The sequence below is a fragment of the Pocillopora damicornis genome, chromosome 8, assembly GCF_964200805.1.
Source record: "Pocillopora damicornis chromosome 8, jaPocDami1.2, whole genome shotgun sequence".
Lineage (NCBI taxonomy): Eukaryota > Metazoa > Cnidaria > Anthozoa > Scleractinia > Pocilloporidae > Pocillopora > Pocillopora damicornis.
This window is the reverse complement of record NC_142677.1, coordinates 10,999,570-11,020,503: the sequence shown is the minus strand read 5'-3', so window position 1 is coordinate 11,020,503 and position 20,934 is coordinate 10,999,570. Positions and strand designations below refer to the sequence as shown.

Genomic DNA, 20,934 nt, shown 5'->3' with positions numbered 1-20,934 from the left:
AAATAGCCACCCTGTATTTGGAAATATCAAAACGTAAAATTTTTAGCCACATACGCTTCAGTAGAAAAATTACTTAATTATTTCTTACTAACCGAGTTTGAATCCGAGTGGAAGAAAACTAGGTTCCGTAACTTACAGTGTCGACCGAAAAAGACGAGGTTAGCAAGATATTTATTATAGTATATTGGGTTGAGATAGAGGATAAGATTTCATTTCAAACAAACTTTTGAATCAAGGGGGCTGTACAACAAAACTGAGCTATATTATAGCGCAAGCATCAACTGAGAGAGGTATTAAAGTTTTGAGTTAAATTTGATGAAGAAAATTATCGACATTTGCATGGTTGATCAGACCATAATGCAATCACATAAACGTTTACGATAAGACATGAATAATTTCAGGGGCTATTTTTCAACTGAAGGGAAGTTGTATTGGTGTGAAAATTCTGGCAAGTATTGCATGTTTTGACCTTTTATAGTATTGCCATAGGGCTAATTTTTTGTTTCGATGAGTTTTGAAATTCGACCGCTATTTTTACAGGGGAACTACTTTGGGTTCCAGCTCTGTGTAACTTTTAAAATGGATTGATTATGACTAAAAAGCAATGTCATAATTGCACTTGTTTTTGGCATCTTTAAGGACAATTTCAGGAGCGAAAGATCTTCTATTAAAATCATTTTCGTGGTGCGGGCCCCTACATAACTTCTTTGTTTATCATTCTGTTAACTGCCGTTGTGAGATGTGTCTTTAGAACATATACGTGTTCCTGTTGAATAAATGGTATCGTACCTTTTAATTTGGGCGTTAATTAATATTCCTAAAACTGGTTGCCTTGGCATCAAATAAATGCTAATTTAAGAAAAGTTCTTTTGACGTTGAACCATCACCCAGGAGCTGGTGCTGACTGACGGGTACGTTACTACAATAAAGAAAAAGGAAAGTAACTTAAATCAAACTATCAATAAGCACAGTACTCAGTACACAGTTCTTATTATTTGATTTTACTACGGCAAAACAAGTCGACGGACCAACCGGAAACCTTCAGTGTAAGTAAACTGGCATGACTTCTTTGTTATCATGTTGTAGTGAGGCCTTGTATTTCAAATATCGATATGAAAAAGGTAGGTTTAATTTTTAACAGTTCCTTGATAAACTTTGGCTTTTAACAAACTCTTTAAAGATATTAATCCTCGAAAAGTTATTCAGAATAATTTGGCAGAGAAACTGGTTCGTTGGTATAGAAAGTGGTAGGTCAGTGTTTCATCAAGAGATACTCCAAGTTATCGTTTGATTAAATTCATGGAAATGTATGAAACAAAACCCTAGCTCTAGCTCCTAGCTTCTAGCCCTAGCCCTTCTAAACCCTAGCTTCTAGCTCTCTGCGGAATGGATTGGAATTAGGATTTTATTTGCTTCTTGAAAAAGAACAAGGCAATTTTATAACCATTTAAACAAAAATTTACATGGCCACAAGCGAGAAATACAAATGTTTGAAACACGTTTGAGGGTAAAGCATAAATTATTTCCCATAATAAAGCACAAAATCTTTCCTATCGGAATACTCTCGTACTTTTACTGTCCTTACAACAAGAAAACATGAATATTCCAAGAGGTTGATTGTGTTATATACATAAAGACTAAAATATCGACCATGCCTTCGATTTTTCGATCTATCTATGTCACCAACAATGAACTCGAGCACCTCATTTTACTTTTTATTTACCTTATTGTGTCAAGTTACAACTAATCTCGTTTTTATGGAAATAGATGAGAGAAATAAAGAAAGATGTCTTAAACGGCGTCGTCTCGTGCGTTGGGCGAAAGGAGAAAATCTGAGTTAACAAGCGAGTATTCTAATAACGTCAAGGAAGAGAATCTTACAACATCCACTCTGGTTGCCTGATATTCCTGATAGTCTAGAATCTTTCTTCAATCTCTTATATGTCTACGTGGAACCAAGTGATAAAAATAGACTTTGATAAAGATAGCTTGAGAAAGGAAGGATATATCTCTAAAAAAATTTGAAAGTCAAATACTGATTACACCGACATCAAGCGATGTTAAGCTAATGAATTATACATTCTGTTTTGCAGAAAATGTCAGAGAATCTCGAAGGATACGACGAAGGACAAAGCGGTAAGAGAAATGCGCCTTAGAATCTTCCTAATCATGGTGCATTGTAGCTGCAGCTCAGCATGTAAAACAGAATCTCCCTTTCAACAAAAACTTCTAAGGAAATTTGTTTGGTGAAGGGTAGTATAAATCACGCAACTAAAGCTCCCCTTCTAGGCTTTTTTAGGTCTGTGCATGACAAAAAACCTCTCTAACGACAATAATTTTCCAAGGAAGTTGTTTGAGGCGAAACTATTACTTTTGAAAGTTTCATTTACAGCGTAAACGTGATAGTGACATATTCGCACCCCTGCTTGTGCAAATATGAGGAGACGATAGCCAAATATTGCATCGTAGTATAAGAGTAACCTTGTTCAATAATAGTTAATTCGTGGGGAATCTTAAACAGATCCAACCACGTATCATATAGTTGACAACAAGTCTTTTCATTTTTAGGCTCAAAATACCCGAGTTTGTTGACAAAAATAACAAGAACCAAACCCGACCTTTCACGTTTGTCAGAGGGTTCTTTCAGAAGAATTTTATCAACTATGGATTTGACACTCTTGGGAGTGGGTACAGCAATTGGTATTGGTGTATACATCATAATTCCAAAGCTTGTAAGAGATATTGCAGCGCCTGCTGTCATTTTATCCGTCATTGTGACTTCTTTATCCTTTTTATTATCCGGGATATGTTACGCCGAGTTCAGCTCAAGGATTCCAAAGTGTGGCTCAGCCTACGTTTATTGTTATGCAGCTCTTGGTGAGATTTGGGCTTTCATCGTGGGCTGGACAATGATTTTAGAATATGTGATCGTAACAGCAGTATTAACAAGAACATGTAGCGAGTATATTGATTACATATTCGGAGGAAGGGCTTACCAGTTTTTTAAAGACGAGGTGGCAACTTGGAATGATCCTTTTCTGGCTCCATTTCCAGATTTTCTTGCATTCGTTCTACCAATAGCCGTGACTTGTATCATTGCTGTGGGAATGCGATGGGCCATATTCTTCAACCACACCATGTTAGCTTTCAGTTCTGCAATATTAATCCTACTTCTTGTCATCAGTCTTTTTTTTGCAAAACCAGATAACTGGACACACAATAAAGCTGTGCCATATGGTGCCCATGACATTTTGAGAGCCGCTGCTAAGAGCTACTTCACCTTCATTAGCCTGGATGCCATATCTTCTGCAAGCCGAGAGATAAAAAGACCAGGGTCATCGGTTCCCCTAGTTGCAATCTTAACAGTTACTTTAATAACAATAATGTATTGCGGAACTACTGTTATCTTCACTTTGGCAATACCTTTCGATGAAAAGAGCGGTTTCGCGCCCCTCGCTAAGATCTTTCGCGTTATTCCAGGGGCTGACTATGCCGTTGCTATTGGAGCAATTTCAGCAACATCACATGGTTTGATCTCGTGTTCGCTGGCGGCACCTCGCGTTTTCTGCACTATGGTTTTTGATGGCCTTCTGTTTGGCTTTGCTTGTATTGATGAAATATCCAGTCCCTTAACAACAATTTCCATTGTCCATGGTGTGTTCAGTGGATCCTTGGCAGCTTTGTTCTCCACAGAACATTTGGTATATTATGGCTAACTTTCTTTATTATTGTTGTTGTTGTTGATATTATTTTTCGTTTGCATATTTTTCATTCCACGCAGTTTGTACTTGCATACAGAAATCTTTGCCTCCAAGCAAATCTCTACAGCTTTGTTTTTTCCTTGATAGACAGTTCTTTGACACCCGGCTCTACACAACTATTTGCGTCAAAATGACATCTTTGGACATAGTTTCTCTGGTTAAAGTAAGCAATCGTAAGATACGGTGTGAGTGTATCAGGGGGCCGCGATTATGAGAGTCCTCGCGGTACAGTAATCATCCCGGCAAGCTCTTGAATATAGTGCTAACACCATGTTTTTTTCTGTCGTATCATTTTTGTCATGTGCCTATCAGAAAAATGTTCATGAAATGTCTGATTCGTACCAGAAAGGGGTTGCTCGTTGTCTGATTAACAGTGATACAGTTTCTTTTCCCACGAGTAATATTTCGCTTCAACATAGCAATCACGGTAAGCTCACACTTGCATGGCTCTTGAAGAGTTGCTGTAGAGGTGTCTTGTCAACACAGAATAATCGAAATAAAGACAAGCTGCTTAAACTTGTGGTGGTATCAAAATGATTCTGGTATAATTGAAATACCTCACAGGCTTCAAAAACAGCCCTGGTCCTTTCTGTTGAATATCACGTCTTTATTTTATTTCACAAACAATCATAATATAGCTGAATTACCTAGAATTTCTGTCTCCGAGCTGGGTGGCACATTTGATATCACTGAACATCCCATCAGGTGTTGCATTCTTTTCAGATTGAGCTTCTCTCAATTGGCACCCTCTTGGCTTACACCTTGGTTGCTATTTCGATCTTAATAGCACGTTACCAGCCTGGTGTGGAAAGTCAAGTGTACGGGAAAGCAGCTAAGCTTGAACGAACAAACGAGTGGCTGAAGTCAATCACATTGGAATCACGATATCCACCTCCATTCTTCGATCAATCAGAACTTGAGAAAAGTGACATCCAAAAAAGTAACACTAGGAAAAAGCCTAACACGATGACACGTGATAATGCCACCTTTGCTGTATTTTTATTGGTTCTCAGTCTTTCATGCCTCGCCGCTGTCCTCATGACTATGTCAAATGGCATCCTAAAGGGGGAGAGCTGGGCATTCTTTGCTGCTGGCATGAGTGGAGTTTTTATAGTTGCTGCTGTTATATTCCTAACACGACAGCCTAAGAACCATGCAGAGTTTCCTATCATGGTGCCGTGTTCTCCCTGGCTACCAATCATCACCATTTTTGTTAATATACTTCTGATCTCCGGGTTGGATTATTTGTCTTTTGTACGATTTGGCGCGTGGCTAATTCCAGGTAATATAATCTCAATCTAATAACTTCTTTTTCGAACGTTTTTATAGTGACTTATCGCTTTACCGACTTCTTGAGTTTCTCTTATTTTTAATAGTCATCTTCCCAACAAGAAACGAGTACCGAGAAAATTTAACCCATGTATAGCTAGCACGCGACACACGGAAGGAGTTGGGCGGAAAATATGACAGCCTTAAGCCCCTACTGGCGCAACGAGCGATTACAATAATGATGATGATGATGATATAGCTATAGGTTGATAATGCGAAAGCAAAGAAACAATTTGAAAATTACAAATACATTTGCAATCTTTGGGTCGTTCCTGTGCTTTTTTTTTTGTGGAAATCAATGATACAAACAAGCATTGACATTACTAAATCTCTAAGACAACAATTCTTGGCGTCCTATCCCATGATCTGTGATCTCCAATGGGACAACAAAATAACAAGGAGAATGAGCCCAGAACGGATGGTAGAACCGATGCCGATGTTTCGCTGTCTCGCTCTCAACGCTCTGTATGCTCTACTTAATGCCCAAACGAAAGTCTGTTCTGCAATTATCTAATGAAACTCCTATTCTTGGAAAGTAAGATGGTTACGTTTTTTTTCCGCTATAATTTGTACTATTCCCTTCAGCAATTTTTTCTAAGTGAATAATTTCATTTGATCGTCTATTTTTTTCCATGTTACAGGACTGATTATCTACTCTTTATATGGATACAGACGAAGCAAAGAGGCGCTCAAACCGAAGAAATCAACCGAGGTTGATTTTATTTTGTTCAAAAATCCTGACGTGGATGCAAGCTTCAAATACATTCAACCAAAAAGAAAACGTGACAAGCAACAAAGTGGGAACTGATGAATTTGTGGGAAATTTAAGAGGCGTATGTAGTGGGTAACTCCAACTTGAGGTCTTAAACTCAAACTTTTGATCGGCCGTTGTAATTACTTCGAGTATGGTTTTACGACACTTTCGTTCTAAACGTGATATGGCTTCATTACATTGCATTGTCTTCAGTTAAATTAAGGTCAATATTGACTTAACATTAGCCACATAAGTGTCGCCAAATATCTAAACTTTTATTCTTTGCAGAGAAATTACCAACATTCAATTTTTCTAAAAGAGGTTCTTTAGACAAGACCCAAGGATAATTTTCGATGTGTCAAATACCTAGATCTTAATATTGACGACCATTTCAACTAGAAACAAAAAATATTTTTGAAATTACCGGTAATATATCAGTAAGTGATAGCAAGCTGTCTAAGCTTAGGGCCCAGTTATTCCAAGGGCGAATGACGCTTTCCAACGGATAAATCACTATTCAGTGGATAAGTGTTAACAAAACGTACTGTGCTATTCACTGGATAGAGATTTATTCAGTGGATAGCATTATCCACCCTTCGATTAACCGTGACCAGCATATTTTTGTCTCTGGCAACATATACTAAAATTATTTTATTTCTTAGTATTTCTTATTTGTCGCGTATTAATTGAAACAGTTTTCAATCAAGTGTCGAAAAACCAAAACCAAAGTATCACAGCAACCAATCATAACAAAGGTTAAGACCAGCATTGACCAATGAGAACCAAGCGAGCAAGAGAAGACTTGATTCTCTCTCGTGAAAATGCAGAACAAAAACAGGAAACTTACTTGAAGCGAGGGAAAACGCGAATGACCAAGTTGAAGTTGGTTTTAGTTTGCATTTGATTGGTTGACGTGGTGGCGCGAGTTTCTTAGACCAATCACAGAGCGAAATAAAGCAAAATCGCTGCAACCTGGGTAATGTTATAATTTGCTTTAATTCCATAACCTCTTTGTTCTTTTTACAGTCTTGAATTTTACTACCCGTGCATATTATAAATTTTTCTCGATTGCTTTAACCACTCGACTATTAAGACTGTACACTTTCAAGTGCCTTAGAGCGCTAATTTAAGTTAATTTTGTTCCCTAAAATATTTTTTCTGTGTATTGTGGAAAATAAATAGTAGTTCGCTTTTGTTGGTTACTTGTTGTTTCTGCTACATTGATTTTGGATCTGGTTCGAAATCTATTTTCTGTTTCTCTTGAGAAACACGCAGTATGTCTTCAAACGATGTTGCAAATAAATAGTTAGAGCTGTCGGACCAAAACATTTTTCTAGGTACATTGAAAGCTTATAATGAAAATGAAAATTCCATATTTCTTTCCAAGTTTCGCTTTTTTGGTTAGTTTTCAGTTTTTTTTCTTTAAGTCTTTCATGTACGATTGTTATCTCTTGATATACCATGCCTTGCTGGGGGAAAATTATCTCAGTAATAGTAAAGATTGTCTTAGGGTAAATTTTTTTTAAATTTATAGACGTAAATTAAATGACATTAATCCAACATTAGGATTTCTTTGGTAGCAAATATTAAAGCAGTGTACTATTCTGAGAAAAAAATTGTAACCAAAAATGATAAACTTTATAAGCACTACAAAAAATGGGAAAAACAAATACCGTATGCACATTGAAGAAAACCGTATGTTGCTTGTACTGTCTCAGTATGTCTCTTGTCTCCATAATTTTCACTAGCTTATGTGTACTGACCAGGCTCATTGCGGTGTCTCTCAGTTTGAAACTAGTCAGTCGTAGTAATATTATATTGGAATAGTTTGTTCTGAGACGTGTACTGTAAATTTTGATTATTGTAATTTATGTACTGTAAGTAGATTATGTGTTGTACCAGCTCTTCGCACTAATTTGTGTTGGTAGAATGTTAAAAAAAAAATACACAAAAAAATTCATTTCAGCGATTACTATTAGTTCCTCAGTTATTCCATGAGTGATAATAACTGCCATTCAGTGCAGATGAATACGAGAAAGATATTTGCAGTAATGAACACCACTTGAACAATACTGAAAATAAAGTTTTAAAAAAAAAATTCAGGCCTGTACAGGAGTTAAGTAACGGACGTCGCCGGCCTCACGACGGCAACCAGAAACGTGAAATTTCCTTGCACTCCTCACTGCGCATGTACAACACGTTGTGGCTTGCCGTTGTCCCGAAGTCGAGAACGCGAGAAAGTGGGACTTCACGTCGCGACGAGAACTTGAATACTTAATCTTTTGTTTTGATCACTTTTAGCTTACTTTCAGGCTAATTCAGTTTGGAAGCTTGATAAAACTACATAATGATTGATTTTATTTTTGAAATAATGTTCTGCAAGCATTATTAGGCTTATTTTTAAAAATTGTTTTCGCATGCCAAACTAGCTTCCAACGAAGAATTATTAGTTGTCTTTTCCGATTTTCTCAGTGTATAACCGATAGATTGTTATAGCTTGGCTTAACACTTAAATCATTTTGTATTTCCTTCCTCCTGGCCTTTCTTTTAACATAGAAGCATATTAAATCGACTCAAATTAATTTTGTATTTAGTGTGTTAATCGCCATGTTCACAAGCAGACAAATACGCGCTTCTTGTACACACGAGAAGATTGCGTTCTTCGCAAAAGGTTTTTTTTTCCGGCACTCAATTGATGGCAATTGATCGCTTGAACATTACACAAATAACGTGTAAAACAATTTCTGTCTTTGATAGGCCAAGGCAGAACGACTTTTATAAGCTTAATAGTTTGTAATTTTTCACAGTAATAATTTCAAAAGGGATGTGTCGATCATTAGAAAAGCTAGTATAAAGCTCGAATTCGTCGAGTTATTTTTCAAATATAGTGTATGTTTAACTCGTGGATGGAGTGGAAAGAACAAAAAGATGTCATGGAAGTCAGAGAAATCTTATCATGTGAACCCTTTAAATTCAAGGCTGGCTCCAAATAGCGAGGTTCGGCAAGGAGTCAAATAGTGCAAAATCTGAACACACATTCAGGAGTCTCAGAGAGCTGTCAGAGATCGTTATGTCGTAAAGAATGGCAAATTCATTTGCCTTTGCGACTCTTTTAATAAAGGAAATCAAAAGGAAATATTGCGTTTCCTTCAAGCTCGAAAATTACGGGTATGCAATCGTCAAAAAGACCTTTTGGAATGAAGTTCACAAAAAAATTTTTAACGAAAATCAAGACAATAAAAACGTTACATAATCTCTTGCGAAAATTAAATGTCCTGTTTCCTTCGCTTTCCACTGAAAGAAGTCAAACTGCCCAGCAGAGAGATTCTTACTCTTCAGCACTGTTGCTATAGTGATATTTGCATGAGAATGTTGTTCGAGACATGTTATGTTAATATCAGACATCTCTTGCTCTACACTTTTCATAGAAAATCAGTCGAAGAGTCTTTCAAAAAGCACCTAGTTAAGACACCATTTTTTTATTAAGTACAAGATTTTTTGACGTTTGGCTAAACTTGGTGTCACGAATGCGTTTGCATGTCACAGGCTGAATTCAGCGGGACGGTATTTTAATTTATTTTCATTGATTTAAAAAACAATAAGATGTTGTCAAACAAATAAATACACCACGCCACTATGCCCGAGGCCTTCTCGGTAGCCATGCTTTCGTGGATGAGCTGGCACAACTAACTGATTTGTGTACAAAGCTGTTAACGTTCTTTATCTTCCATTTGTGTTTAGCCAGCTTCAGTTGGGTTTGAGAAAAGTCTTCCGATAAATTTTCTTGATATCATTAAGCTAGACATTTAGTTTTCTGTGAATAGAAAGTGCTCTAACGAGATAAGTATTCATGCTGAGTTAATTCTCGTCCATGAATTGAGGATAATTATTTCGCGCGCCCAAAAAAATTGAATTCTCTTTATGGAAATAAGTGACAACTGACTGACCTCTCGTCTTCTGCACGGGATCTTGAAGTTAACCTGCAAAAAAATGAGAAATTTCGGCTAGTTGGGAACAATCTTTACAATGAGGTAAGTTTCAATACTTCACTATCTATGCTCTGCTTAGGACTCGACAAACTTCAGCGTTACCATCAATAAAATTACAACGATATTGTCACGTTCCGCTCAAAATTTTAATAACTAACCGCAAAGAACATCGCTCTCACTTTGAGTTCTTGGAACTGATTTTCTGAATTCATAAAAGGACATTGTTAGTCTGATTTAGGTAGAATTAGAAAGCATCCGAATCATTCCGTCTCCTTTAGGAAGAAATGGTTTTGAATTGAAACAAGCTTATAAAAGGCCGGCATATAAAATTCAAGAACGGAGAAACCTCAGGAGCAGCTGATCAATCACTATTCATATCTCCGCTGTCTCTATCAAAATTAAAGTGAATAATTCAAACTAAGTTCTGTTGTAAATTCAATGCCAAGGTTTATTTTCTAATTTTTCATCGACTGATTGAAAGGAATAATAAAGATGTCGTGACATGAAGCCGCCAAAAATTTATCCTGATGCCTAAAAAGAACACACTCGAAAATTTTCAAACGTTGCTAGGTTTTAAACTTAATACACATTGATCAAATGGCATAGTCGCCAGCCATTAAATTAATAACTTCTTTTAAAACAACTTTGTGCTCTGCAACACTGAGCCTAGATCATTTATGTAGATCAAACTATGCAAAGCGAAAAACTATGCGAACCATGAAAGGAAATGTAGATGCAATTTATCGCGAGAATAGAACTGAAATCATTGCTAGCAGCCTCCTTTATTTCTCCATTTTTCGTAGCAACTGGTCTTAATATTTGATTTTTGGATAAGAATTATTGTTCTGGAAATGACTAAGTTTGGCTATTTACTTGGTAATAACTGGTATTTTTTAGTGGCGTGCAGCAACTTCCATGGGGTTGGGGGTGGAAAACTGCTCATCAGAGATAAGATAAAACTGCAAAAATGATAACAATAAACAGTGTTCTAGAAAAGAAATGATAATTTTGGTTAAGTCTTTGAATAAAGAAGATGGTCCCTTTTCCAGAATCTTGATTTAACTAAGATGACTGGCCTTAAATAAAGGGAGAAACGTTTAATGAACCTTGCTAAAGGATCAGAATTAGAGTGTGAGTTCTCAACCACATTTTTTTTTACAACCCAACCTTCGAATCAATGATAAAAGTAGAGAGATCTATTAACGGTACCTAGCCAAGGTTCAGAATGATCATCATTGTATCCACTACAAAATTTTGAAATCAGAAAAGGAATAAAATACGACGAAATTTTCTTTTCACTGAAACGGAACCAAGCTTATGAATGACTGATTTAGAGGAGGACTCCCAGTCATTCAGAAATGGCAAAGGAAGCGGCAAGACTGCTATTTCGTTTTTTATAAGGAGATAAAATTAACTGAAGTTAAGAGAACAGATCATCGCGTAACTACTAACCAATTGCAAATATTGCCATGGAAATTCTCCCACAATGAAAAATCTGAAATTGCTCGAAACGTGTTTCTCAGCAATATAAATAAGACGGTGTTCTTCACTCGAACAATAGGACAAACAGACAAATTAAAGGCTTTCAGCTTCAGTTGATTCGTGACAATTGTAATTCACCTTGTAGTTACACCCCCTAAGTGAATCGGCGCCAATTGTTCATAGCATGTAAACCAAGTTATATATGTTTGAGCTCATAAAATGGGTTTTCTTGGACAAAGTCTTAAATATGAATCTGAAGGTTGATCGTGTGATCATACTTTAACCCAAAAATTCGAGGTGAGTGAATGCAACATCATATAGCAGGGAACAGATGTCGTTAGGAAAGTTGTGCCCGTGTTTCGCTCTATTGATTGGTAAGCGATGACACATAGCATTTCTGTTATAGTACACACCATGTATTTGATTGAACAACATGTGCATTACAGTATATGGGGATGAAACTCAACAGAATGTTCTGTAAAGTCGATAAATATCCCAGTTATACGGTCACAACTTAGCACACACTTTTAAAACAATTAAATGCATTTCAAACCATTAATATTCACAGTTAACATAGTCACGCGGTCATGCCGATCGATTCCCATGATGAACGCATTCTTTAAGATGACACTGCACGTTCCGAGACAAAGGGGGGGAACTTCATGTAGATTTAGTATGTGAGGCCTGGTGAGTCTGAAAGCTCAAGGCTTTCCTTGGCCACGTTCAGAAGTATTTTACATCCCCGTTTCAGCCTTGGCTGAAAACATTGGGCTACCTCCTGAAGCTCGTTCAAAAGTCAAAGCCGAAGCTTTGACGTAGGCAGTTTTAATCTTGAGAGCACTTCGTTATGGGAACCAGTGGACTCAACAGTCTCAGGGGTAACTCTTACCAGTGATGAAGATACGTCTCTGTGAAAATTAGACGAAACCAAACCTCTCAGATGTAAATACTGAACCCCAGAGCAAAATCCCACCCCTCACAATGACAAATATCTACATGTAGATCGCCTCAGAAAGCAAACATACTAGTTCATTCAGTCCTAACTCACCCCAGTAGCTCAAAAATGTGGGTTTAGGCGAATTGAAGGAGATCCGGTTTAGATTTCAGGTAAAGGCTATGGATAACAACAAAAGACATACAATAGATGAGATTTCAAGTTCTTGTTTGGTGTTCCTAAGCTTTTTTAAATTACTACCCGATCATGTACTCTTTCGAAATTTTCACTGACATGAGGCGAGCATTGGCGAGCTGGGTTCCCTCATTAAATATTACTATTATCATTACATTCTAACATGATAACCGGGTACAATACCGCACCTCACTTTACAACAATTCAGTCTCCCTGTTTTATCGCGAACGAAGGAAAGCTTAAAGTCAATTTTAAGGTTTGTGAGGATGTTAATTCTGTTAACTAAATACATCACGAAATGGAAAGCAACCATGCATGATTGATGACCAGCTCGCAAAATTGGATTTGCCTTCTGTATGTACTATTGTTGCATCGAATTTTCTTAAATTCTGTAATTTTAGAATACTTGATAATGCGTAGTTGTATGTTATTGATAAAATCGGGGTGAGCACTTATATATTTTGGTTCACTTGGCTAGAGTGCAGACTTTATGCAAAACACGAGCTCGATTTCGCCTTCAAATATTCAAATGATCCTCGTCACTTAGAGTGTTTCCGATCATTTAAGAATGGCTCGACGCTTACAGTGGACACACCAAAATGAGCCTAGAAAATTCGGTACATTACAGCTGCTTGAGGCTATTTAATAATATGAAATGTGCTGCGGCCATCGTTATTGTTAGAAGTAAAATTCTAACACTCGTTGTCCTGTTGTCTCTTTCTTTATTCTCTCTTACAACAAGTTAATAGAACGAGAATTAGCTCAAAAATCTCTCAAGGAAAGTGTGGGTCACCGCTAATTAAGGTGACGCTTACTGAGCTGTCAATCTCTAACCTTCGTCGTGCTTTTACACTTAACTAGCGAATCACGCTAAGCTACGCAGAGCTGAGTTCGCATACTTAGTAGATACCTTCGTGATGTTTACGCTTTACAAAATGACTTTCTACCTTAAATTTCTTAGTCTTACGGTTAAGTTCGGGCCAAACAAAAACATTATATTAAAATTTTTTTTAATAAAAATATTAAATTATAATAAACTTACCAACAGAAATAAAATCCTACTTGAAAAGATATCTTTAGAGAAAATAGTCCTCGAAGACTGTTACATAACAGCAGAATAAACAGAAAATTCGGAAGAGGGAGGGCGTACCCAAGGTACTGCCTTTAAAAGAGCTACGTGTTATTCGTATAAATTACCCGATTATAAATTCAGTGCGGAAGATGAAAAGTACTACGTTTCCACCTTAAGTCACCTCTATGAAAAACTCCTGAGGGGTGTCGAACGTGCTAAATTAAAATTTTAAGAACTATTTTCCTGATCGGGAATTTGACATGGATTTAGCCTAAAAACGAGAATATTAAAGAGGTAAAGGTATAAAGGAGGGTTACTTCCAGGAAATTCCTGTACGGGATCAATTTTTATGAGGTAGAGTCATTTTCTTAGTAATTAATCATCTTTTAGCAACATAGTGGAAATATACCGATATCTAGCCGCAAATCGCAGTTTACGCAAAAAAATCTGTCTCCATGTCAAATTCACGATCATAATAAGGAAAAAGTTACCAAACTCTACCTGTAAGATAAGACCGCCAGAAGGAATAAGAGATGATCAAATGGCTTATTATAATGTTTACTGAATGGCTTAAGCAAATATATTATTTTCATTCATTTTCCAACACCAATATAGGAAACTCTTACATTGTTTTTAGATTATATATATTTCTATTTTTATCGTTTAACATTATCAATTAATACAGCTGAATAAGTAAACCAAAACATCCTGTTTTCGTCTGGTTCAGATTCTGCTTTTTCTTTTCCAGCAACAGATCGTACGTACGCTACACAGGGCTTCTCTTCTTTTTTCATATATTCTATTATTATGCAAAAAGTGACTCAGCAATTGCTATTGTGATTAGCATTAAAGTCCTGAGACAATTCTGAGTGCTACCTCAGCGTCATTAAAACAGCAACAGCAAAATTGATATAACCTTTATATCCGTTGAATTGACATCACTCTTACATTATATCATGCACAATTGTGGTCGTAAAAAGATAAAAATAACCTTCTAGGTAGGTGTCAGAGAATTTTTATAATACAATACCTGTAGACTCTGTGATTTAAGGATTTAATCTTCTTTAAAAATTTGCAACAGGATTTCTAACTGACTTTATTTTCTTCCATAGATGATCTGTAAAAAGTTACTCGACAACCTTATTCGCAAGAAGCCGCGTGAAGCATGGCTCCCAGAAATTCCCCTGAGAAGATGCTTGACAGCCATAGACCTCATCTCCTTAGGTGTTGGAACAACAGTCGGCACTGGCCTATATGTGATCATTGGTGAGCTTGCTCGGTCTGTCGCTGGTCCTTCAGTCATTCTCTCTCTCCTCCTGGCCTCCAGCGCTGCGTTTTTGTGCGCCCTTTCATTCGCTGAATATGGTAGCCGATTTCCTGATGCTGGATCTTCATATCAGTACACTTATGCCACCCTCGGTGAAATATCTGCGTTCATTGTTGGCTGGAATGTTGCTCTGGAGTTTTTAATCGCGGGAGCCAGTCTTGCACGAACTTGCAGCAGATTCATAGATTATGCTTCTAACGGACAGGTGTTCCTCTTCTTATCAAATCATTTTTCAAATTACTGGAGCATTCCCGGGGAAGAGCCCTTTCCAGATCTGCTGGCAGCTGCCTTAGTAGTCGCAGTAATGGTTATTTTGTGTTTGGGAGCTCGCACCTCCACAAATTTTCACAATTTAGTGACAGTCATAAACTTAGGATTTATTCTCTTTATAATTGTTTTCGGATTCTTCTTCGTAAACTTAAAACACTGGAAAGACAATTTCATCCCTTACGGCGTCTCAGGTGTACTGGAAGGTGCAGCGGGGGCTTTCTTCGCCTTCTCCGGATTCGACATTGTCGCAGAGGCCGCTGAAGAAGCGGTAGACCCTGAGAAAAATCTCCCCAAGTCATTCTTTATCACCATCCTACTCAGTACGTTGGCCTATATAAGTGTAGCTTCAGTACTCACTCTCATGGTACCTTATTATGACTTAGATGAGTACGCACCATTGGCAGAGGCCTTCGGGCGTAAGACCTTTCCTGGTGCTATGTACATTGTAGTGTGCGGAGGTATCTCTGCTACTGTCAGTGCATTACTCTGTGCAGTTTATTCCACTTCAAGAATTTTTTACTCCATGTCTGTTGACGGGCTGTTGTTCAGATGGTTTTCCAAAGTGCATAGCAAAACCCAGGTACCCTACAGAGCTACACTAATTTCTGGTATCATCACCGCCTTGATAGCACTCCTGTTTGACGTAAATCAAATGGTGAGATAAAACCCCGTTTTCTAATTTCTTGTCTTAAAAAGTAAAAAAAAAATGGCGTAGCAGGATGAAATTAACTTTAAATCAAAGGTCAATTTACGTTGATGAAGGACCGCTGGTAAAGTACAGGCACGGCCCATAATGCAGCGAAAACATGGCAGTTACGAAAGATCTATAAATGAGATTGCATGTGGCGGAACAAGAGAACTGTTAGTTTTTCTTTACATTTCCTACCGGGTCTCTGAAAAAAAAAATGGCGATGTCCGTAAGACTGAAGCCCTGGAGGCAATTTAAAGACCTTTTTTTTCGGAAATCAAATCTTAATATTGGAGACAGAGGCAATTTTGAGTCACCAAAGACTGCCTATACCTCCGGACCCTCTTTGATTGGTATAAATAAATCCGCTCTCTGCTTAAAATGTTTCCTCTTCAAAGTTCATTTTTCAATTTGACTGTAATGATTTTGATAATCAGCATATGTCAATTTGCATTATCAGGTGCAACTCCTTTCTATTGGAACCTTGGTGGCTTACACAAAAGTTAGCATCTCTGTTCTTGTCAGTCGCTTTCAGTCTGGAGTACAAAGTGTTCCTGAAAATGATGAAGGAAATACAAACATAACTCAGTGGCTTCATAAAATGTTCTCCAAGGCTAAAGGGAAAGAAAGTGATCCATCAAGCATTGCATATCAGCGAGTACCAGATGAGGAAGATACGTCCAGTCTTCCAGCAGCTCCCGGGGCTGAAGTCACTGAAGCAACAACATTTCGTGCAGAACTAGCTGTATTTTTCCTTGTGATTTTTTTGGCAGCATTGGCTTTGATTTTAAGCAATTTTTATCAAGACGTGTTCATAAAAGGTGAATGGTGGGCTATATTTCTCGTCACTCTGTTTTCAGGAGCAATTGTCTTTCACCTTTTTGTTATCCAGCTTCAACCAAGGAACTGTGCGACGTTTCCGTTTATGGTTCCTGGTGTTCCTTATATTTCAGCATTAACCATTTTCATCAATGCTCTGTTGATGGCAAATCTTCAATGGATGACCTATGTTCGCTTTGGCGTTTGGATGATATTAGGTGCGTGTCCACGCAGTCTCTCAAGAGAGTCAGTCGGTCAGAAGATTTACATCAGTCAGTCAGTTAGTCAGTCAGTATTTCACTCAGTCAGTCGTTCACTCAGTCCTTCAGTCGTTCACTCAGTCCTTCAGTCGGTCAGTCAGTCCTTCCCTCAGTCAGACAGTGAATCAATCAGTCAGAGAGTATATCAGTCGATCAGTCCTCCAATCAGTCCGTCAGTCAGTGGGATGGTCGGTTTCTCAGTCAGTCAGTCAAATGAATAAAGGGAGTGAGTTTCTAAAGAAACTGTAGTGCTGTGTCGGTGGGAGAGTATAACAGGGCAATTTAGTTTTATCAAATGAGTTTTTACCGTAATTTGGCCACTGCAAAAAAAGTTTCAGAGCTGACATTTCGAGCGTTAGCCCTTCGTCAGAGCGAATAGAGGATTTTTGGGTTGTGTGTGTTGGTATATGCAGAAATGGAGCTGCGTTATTGGTAGGAACATGGTTCAACGATTGCTTAGTGATAGCAAACGTACCTTAAACTCTTCCCAATTTTCCCTGTGGAGGTTTCCTTAGCCTAATCTTACCTCCATAAACTTCTTATTGTTTTTCATACAGGTTTTGTCATCTACTTATTTTATGGATATCGGCATAGCACAGAAGCACTGCAACCAGTCGTCAAGGAGATAGATGATTTAACATTAGAGATTCCAGATGTCGGACGAGAGATAACAAGGCCTCAACCAGTCATCAAGGAGATAGATGATAAAAAATTAGAGATTCCAGAGGTCGGACCAAAGGTAACAAAGCCTCAACCAGTCGTCAAGGAGATAGATGATGAAACGTTAGAGATTCCAGAAGTCGGACGAAAGATCACAAAGCCTCAACGACCGTGATGACCATGACTTCAGTAGAAAGTTAGCAATCTCAGATGCAACTCGTTTTCTCCTCATTGTTACTTCTGGCCTTCCATAAGCTTTCTGAAATATAGATTACGATTTTCTTTACGGTACTCTGTGTAGCGTTGTCTACATAATCGTAACTTCTTTAGTTATTTTTAAAAAAAAAACTCTGTGCTAACGTATCGAGCGGTATACGTTGCTCGCATCAATCAGATCGCTTCATTATGGTATTTATCTGGCACCAATCAAATCACGAATCTGTTCCAAGACTCTTGGAACAGATTATGTCCGCGAAAAAGTATCCCCACAGGCTTTCGCGCAAAGTATCACCACTTCAAAATTGTATTTACCGTTTAATGAAGATTAACCAAAGTCGCAAAGCTTCAGTTGAAGTCAGGAACAGCTTAATTTGGCTTAATATAGTTTTCAGCCATAATTCGCATCGCGTTTGGGAATAAAGTATCGTCAACTCCAAAACTAACATGCCCATTGCTTTTCGAAACAAGTGTTATTTAGCATTTTTTTAGTTCATTTTGATCTCCAAAAGGTCTATCTCTATCGGGACAGAGCGGGAAAAAAATCTTGAAAGTTTTGAAACCGCGCAGCAAAACTCAACAGAACTTTCAACCGATGTGAAATTACACACGTCATGTGGATACAGGGCCGTGCAGTACATAAGGATTTTTACCATTGTAGCTCCTTAGGAAATAGGTAGGCCTTGCGCGAGCGCTATGTTATAAAAACAATTGTTATATCTAGACTTTCACTCAACAAAACAAGCACTGTGATTGGTTGATTGTTGATCACGTGCCCCTGATCAGATTGAAATGTATCCCGACCAGGATACAATTGCGCAGTTGTTGCTCGCGCGCCAAATACAAAACGATTGTCTAAGGGAAAGTCTAGATATGTAACAAAGCAGATAAGGTATGGTCCCTCGGGAAACTATTTAGTTTTGTTTCCCTCGGGACCCTACATTAAGTGTATATTGTAACAGAGTGGTTTCAACAATAACTCAATTTTCAACAGAAAGTGAAAGCACCTGAGCAATTATACGAAAACAATTATTACCCTCAGGCTCTGAATATTGTTGAATAATCACTTCGCCTCGACGAATAATTGTTGATTATTGGTTTGATATATACCACACAAATAGTTTAACTACTTAAATCATTCCAATGTTGAACAGTGAATAATGATGATTCTTAGACCAGGAACAAAATCGTTGACATAAATTCGCATTCCTTAAATGAGGCTCTCCTAAAAGGCCACAAAAATAGTTACCAAAGTAAGCCTACAAGATTTTACGGTTGTGAGTCACCTTTCTTAGAAACATCCCGAACGCAGTTAACCTTTTAAAACTCTTCACCATGAGTGAATGATTCATTTTGAAGCATGTTTTACTTCATGAGACAAATTTCGCACAGAAATTTTCAGTGTTTGGTGTGTTAAAGAAAGATTAAACAAATTTTCAAAAAAAATTTATAGGGCCGAGGGGAGAAACGGTAGCATTTTGCAAGAAAGAAGCGCTTACCTCAGCACTGAGTCCGACTGAACCACCATTAAGGAACTCCTTAATTTATAACAAGCCGATTTAGTAAAAATCACTCCTGTTACCTATTTTTCTTATCATTGTGATGGTCTATACCACCGCCAAAAATCCTCACCCAAAATTACCAAAACTGGCCACATTTCAGCCCTCACAGAACACAATTGAAGGGTAAATTTTGATTCAAACAACGACTCACCGAAGTCCAACGAGCAATCATTATAACTCCTCGGCCTTCACAGATTTCATCAACTAACCCAGCATGAAATATTTAGAGAGCATGTCGAGTGTTCCCTATGCTTTCTTTGCATTTAAAAGTTTGGCAAATCCGTTTTATATGACTACAAAACCCAACTTTTGAATGAAATTCGAGCGCAGCTTCGCCAAAGTTCATTATTCCGTGAGGTAACTTTTGCGTGTGTACTGTTTTGGTGTTTCACGCGCCGGTAGCTTACGTATGAATTGAAAAGTCAAATAAACCAATTTTAAATTGTTTCCTTTTTAACTAGTTGATCTATAAGAAATCGGTATTTACATTTATAAAGCGGTGCTTAATCCTTTTTTTTTTAACTTCGCTCTTCAAATGTTCATTACTGAATTTAGTCCTAGTTAGTGTTTTTCAGAAATTCGTGGTAAACTGGTTAAATCAAAAGGCCATAACTACTGCAGCACTTTACTTTTGTTTTTATAGGTTCCTCGTGTGATAAATGATAACTTGCAACAATACTTAGAATACTTAAGAATGGATGGACCATGAAGAGGCCCATGACAAGGAAATAGAGCTCTTTACGGTTGTGAAATCAACCGCCGTTGGCGTTGTTGTTGCGAGGGATCATATTCTTTGAAATACTGAAGAACCTCAGAAGTTCTAAAGCTAACGTTCTGACACGATTTGGCATGGGTCAGCATGTCTTGTTCTTCAGTGAAAAGCTTTTTAATTGAAAAGATGATGAGTCAAATAGATGGTAATCCACCGAAAGAAAAAAAAGATGGAAAAGTCAACCATCACATTTGAACAGGTTTTTAGACGTAGATTTTACTTTGTTTTATTTTGCCATCATCATCATCATCATCATTATTATTATTATTATTATTATTTATGATCTGAACGATTTTTCCCGCCATATCTAAAAGGAATTTCTTTGGGGATTCTACAGGTTTTTCCCACTTAAAAGCCTTAGGAAATATAGGAAGTTGAAAACAGTTTAAATGGATTAATTAAGGGAACATTCTTTTTTACTCTACTAGAGCTTTAAGTCGTAATTTGGGAAGGAGATCCTAGCCTTGGATTACCGAATATGATACCTCTTTTCTCGAGATTTATTTTTTTATTATTTTTCCAACATGGAAAGAAATGAATACGCTAATCTTTCGTAGAAGAGCGTTTTTCCTGGTTTAAGCATGCTACAGTCGTATGGAGAAAACAGCCTAATAAGTAAAAATAATTTAGTGCCTAGCGGTCAAATTTTACCACCAGCTTTTCCAGTCGCCAAAAAAACCTGTAGAGCTGTGGCATTCGTAATAGGAATTATAAGTTGACAACCAGACAATGATCAGCAGAAAAAGTCCTGTATCATCCACTTCCGATCCCCTACGGATAACTTTCGTAGCCTCACTTTCGTATCCAAAGATTGAGCTTTTCTAAAGCGTCATTGAACGATTAC

General features: G+C 37.5%; 2 protein-coding genes across 5 annotated transcripts; both read left to right on the top strand.

Moving 5' to 3' along the window:
* The first annotated feature begins 905 nt into the window (after positions 1 to 905).
* LOC113668413 (cationic amino acid transporter 4-like) lies at positions 906 to 7,035 on the top strand. The gene is made up of 5 exons (XM_027184306.2): positions 906 to 1,046; positions 2,094 to 2,136; positions 2,569 to 3,701; positions 4,485 to 5,043; positions 5,732 to 7,035. Exons 2-5 carry the CDS (start codon positions 2,097 to 2,099, stop codon positions 5,896 to 5,898), a joined length of 1,899 nt encoding a protein of 632 aa, XP_027040107.2. The 5' UTR covers positions 906 to 1,046; positions 2,094 to 2,096; the 3' UTR covers positions 5,899 to 7,035.
* A 2,473-nt stretch (positions 7,036 to 9,508) lies between these two features.
* Positions 9,509 to 18,797, top strand: LOC113668412 (cationic amino acid transporter 4-like). 4 transcript variants are annotated; one of them, XM_027184305.2, is made up of 4 exons: positions 9,509 to 9,875; positions 14,629 to 15,768; positions 16,262 to 16,622; positions 17,438 to 18,797. In XM_027184305.2, exons 2-4 carry the CDS (start codon positions 14,629 to 14,631, stop codon positions 17,713 to 17,715), a joined length of 1,779 nt encoding a protein of 592 aa, XP_027040106.2. In that variant the 5' UTR covers positions 9,509 to 9,875; the 3' UTR covers positions 17,716 to 18,797. The 4 variants fall into 4 exon arrangements, with proteins under 4 accessions (XP_027040106.2, XP_027040103.2, XP_027040104.2 ...); XM_027184302.2 differs by having other exon boundaries at positions 9,511 to 9,875; positions 16,262 to 16,838; XM_027184303.2 differs by lacking the exon at positions 9,509 to 9,875 and adding an exon at positions 11,457 to 11,612 and having other exon boundaries at positions 16,262 to 16,838.
* The last annotated feature ends 2,137 nt before the right edge of the window (positions 18,798 to 20,934 follow it).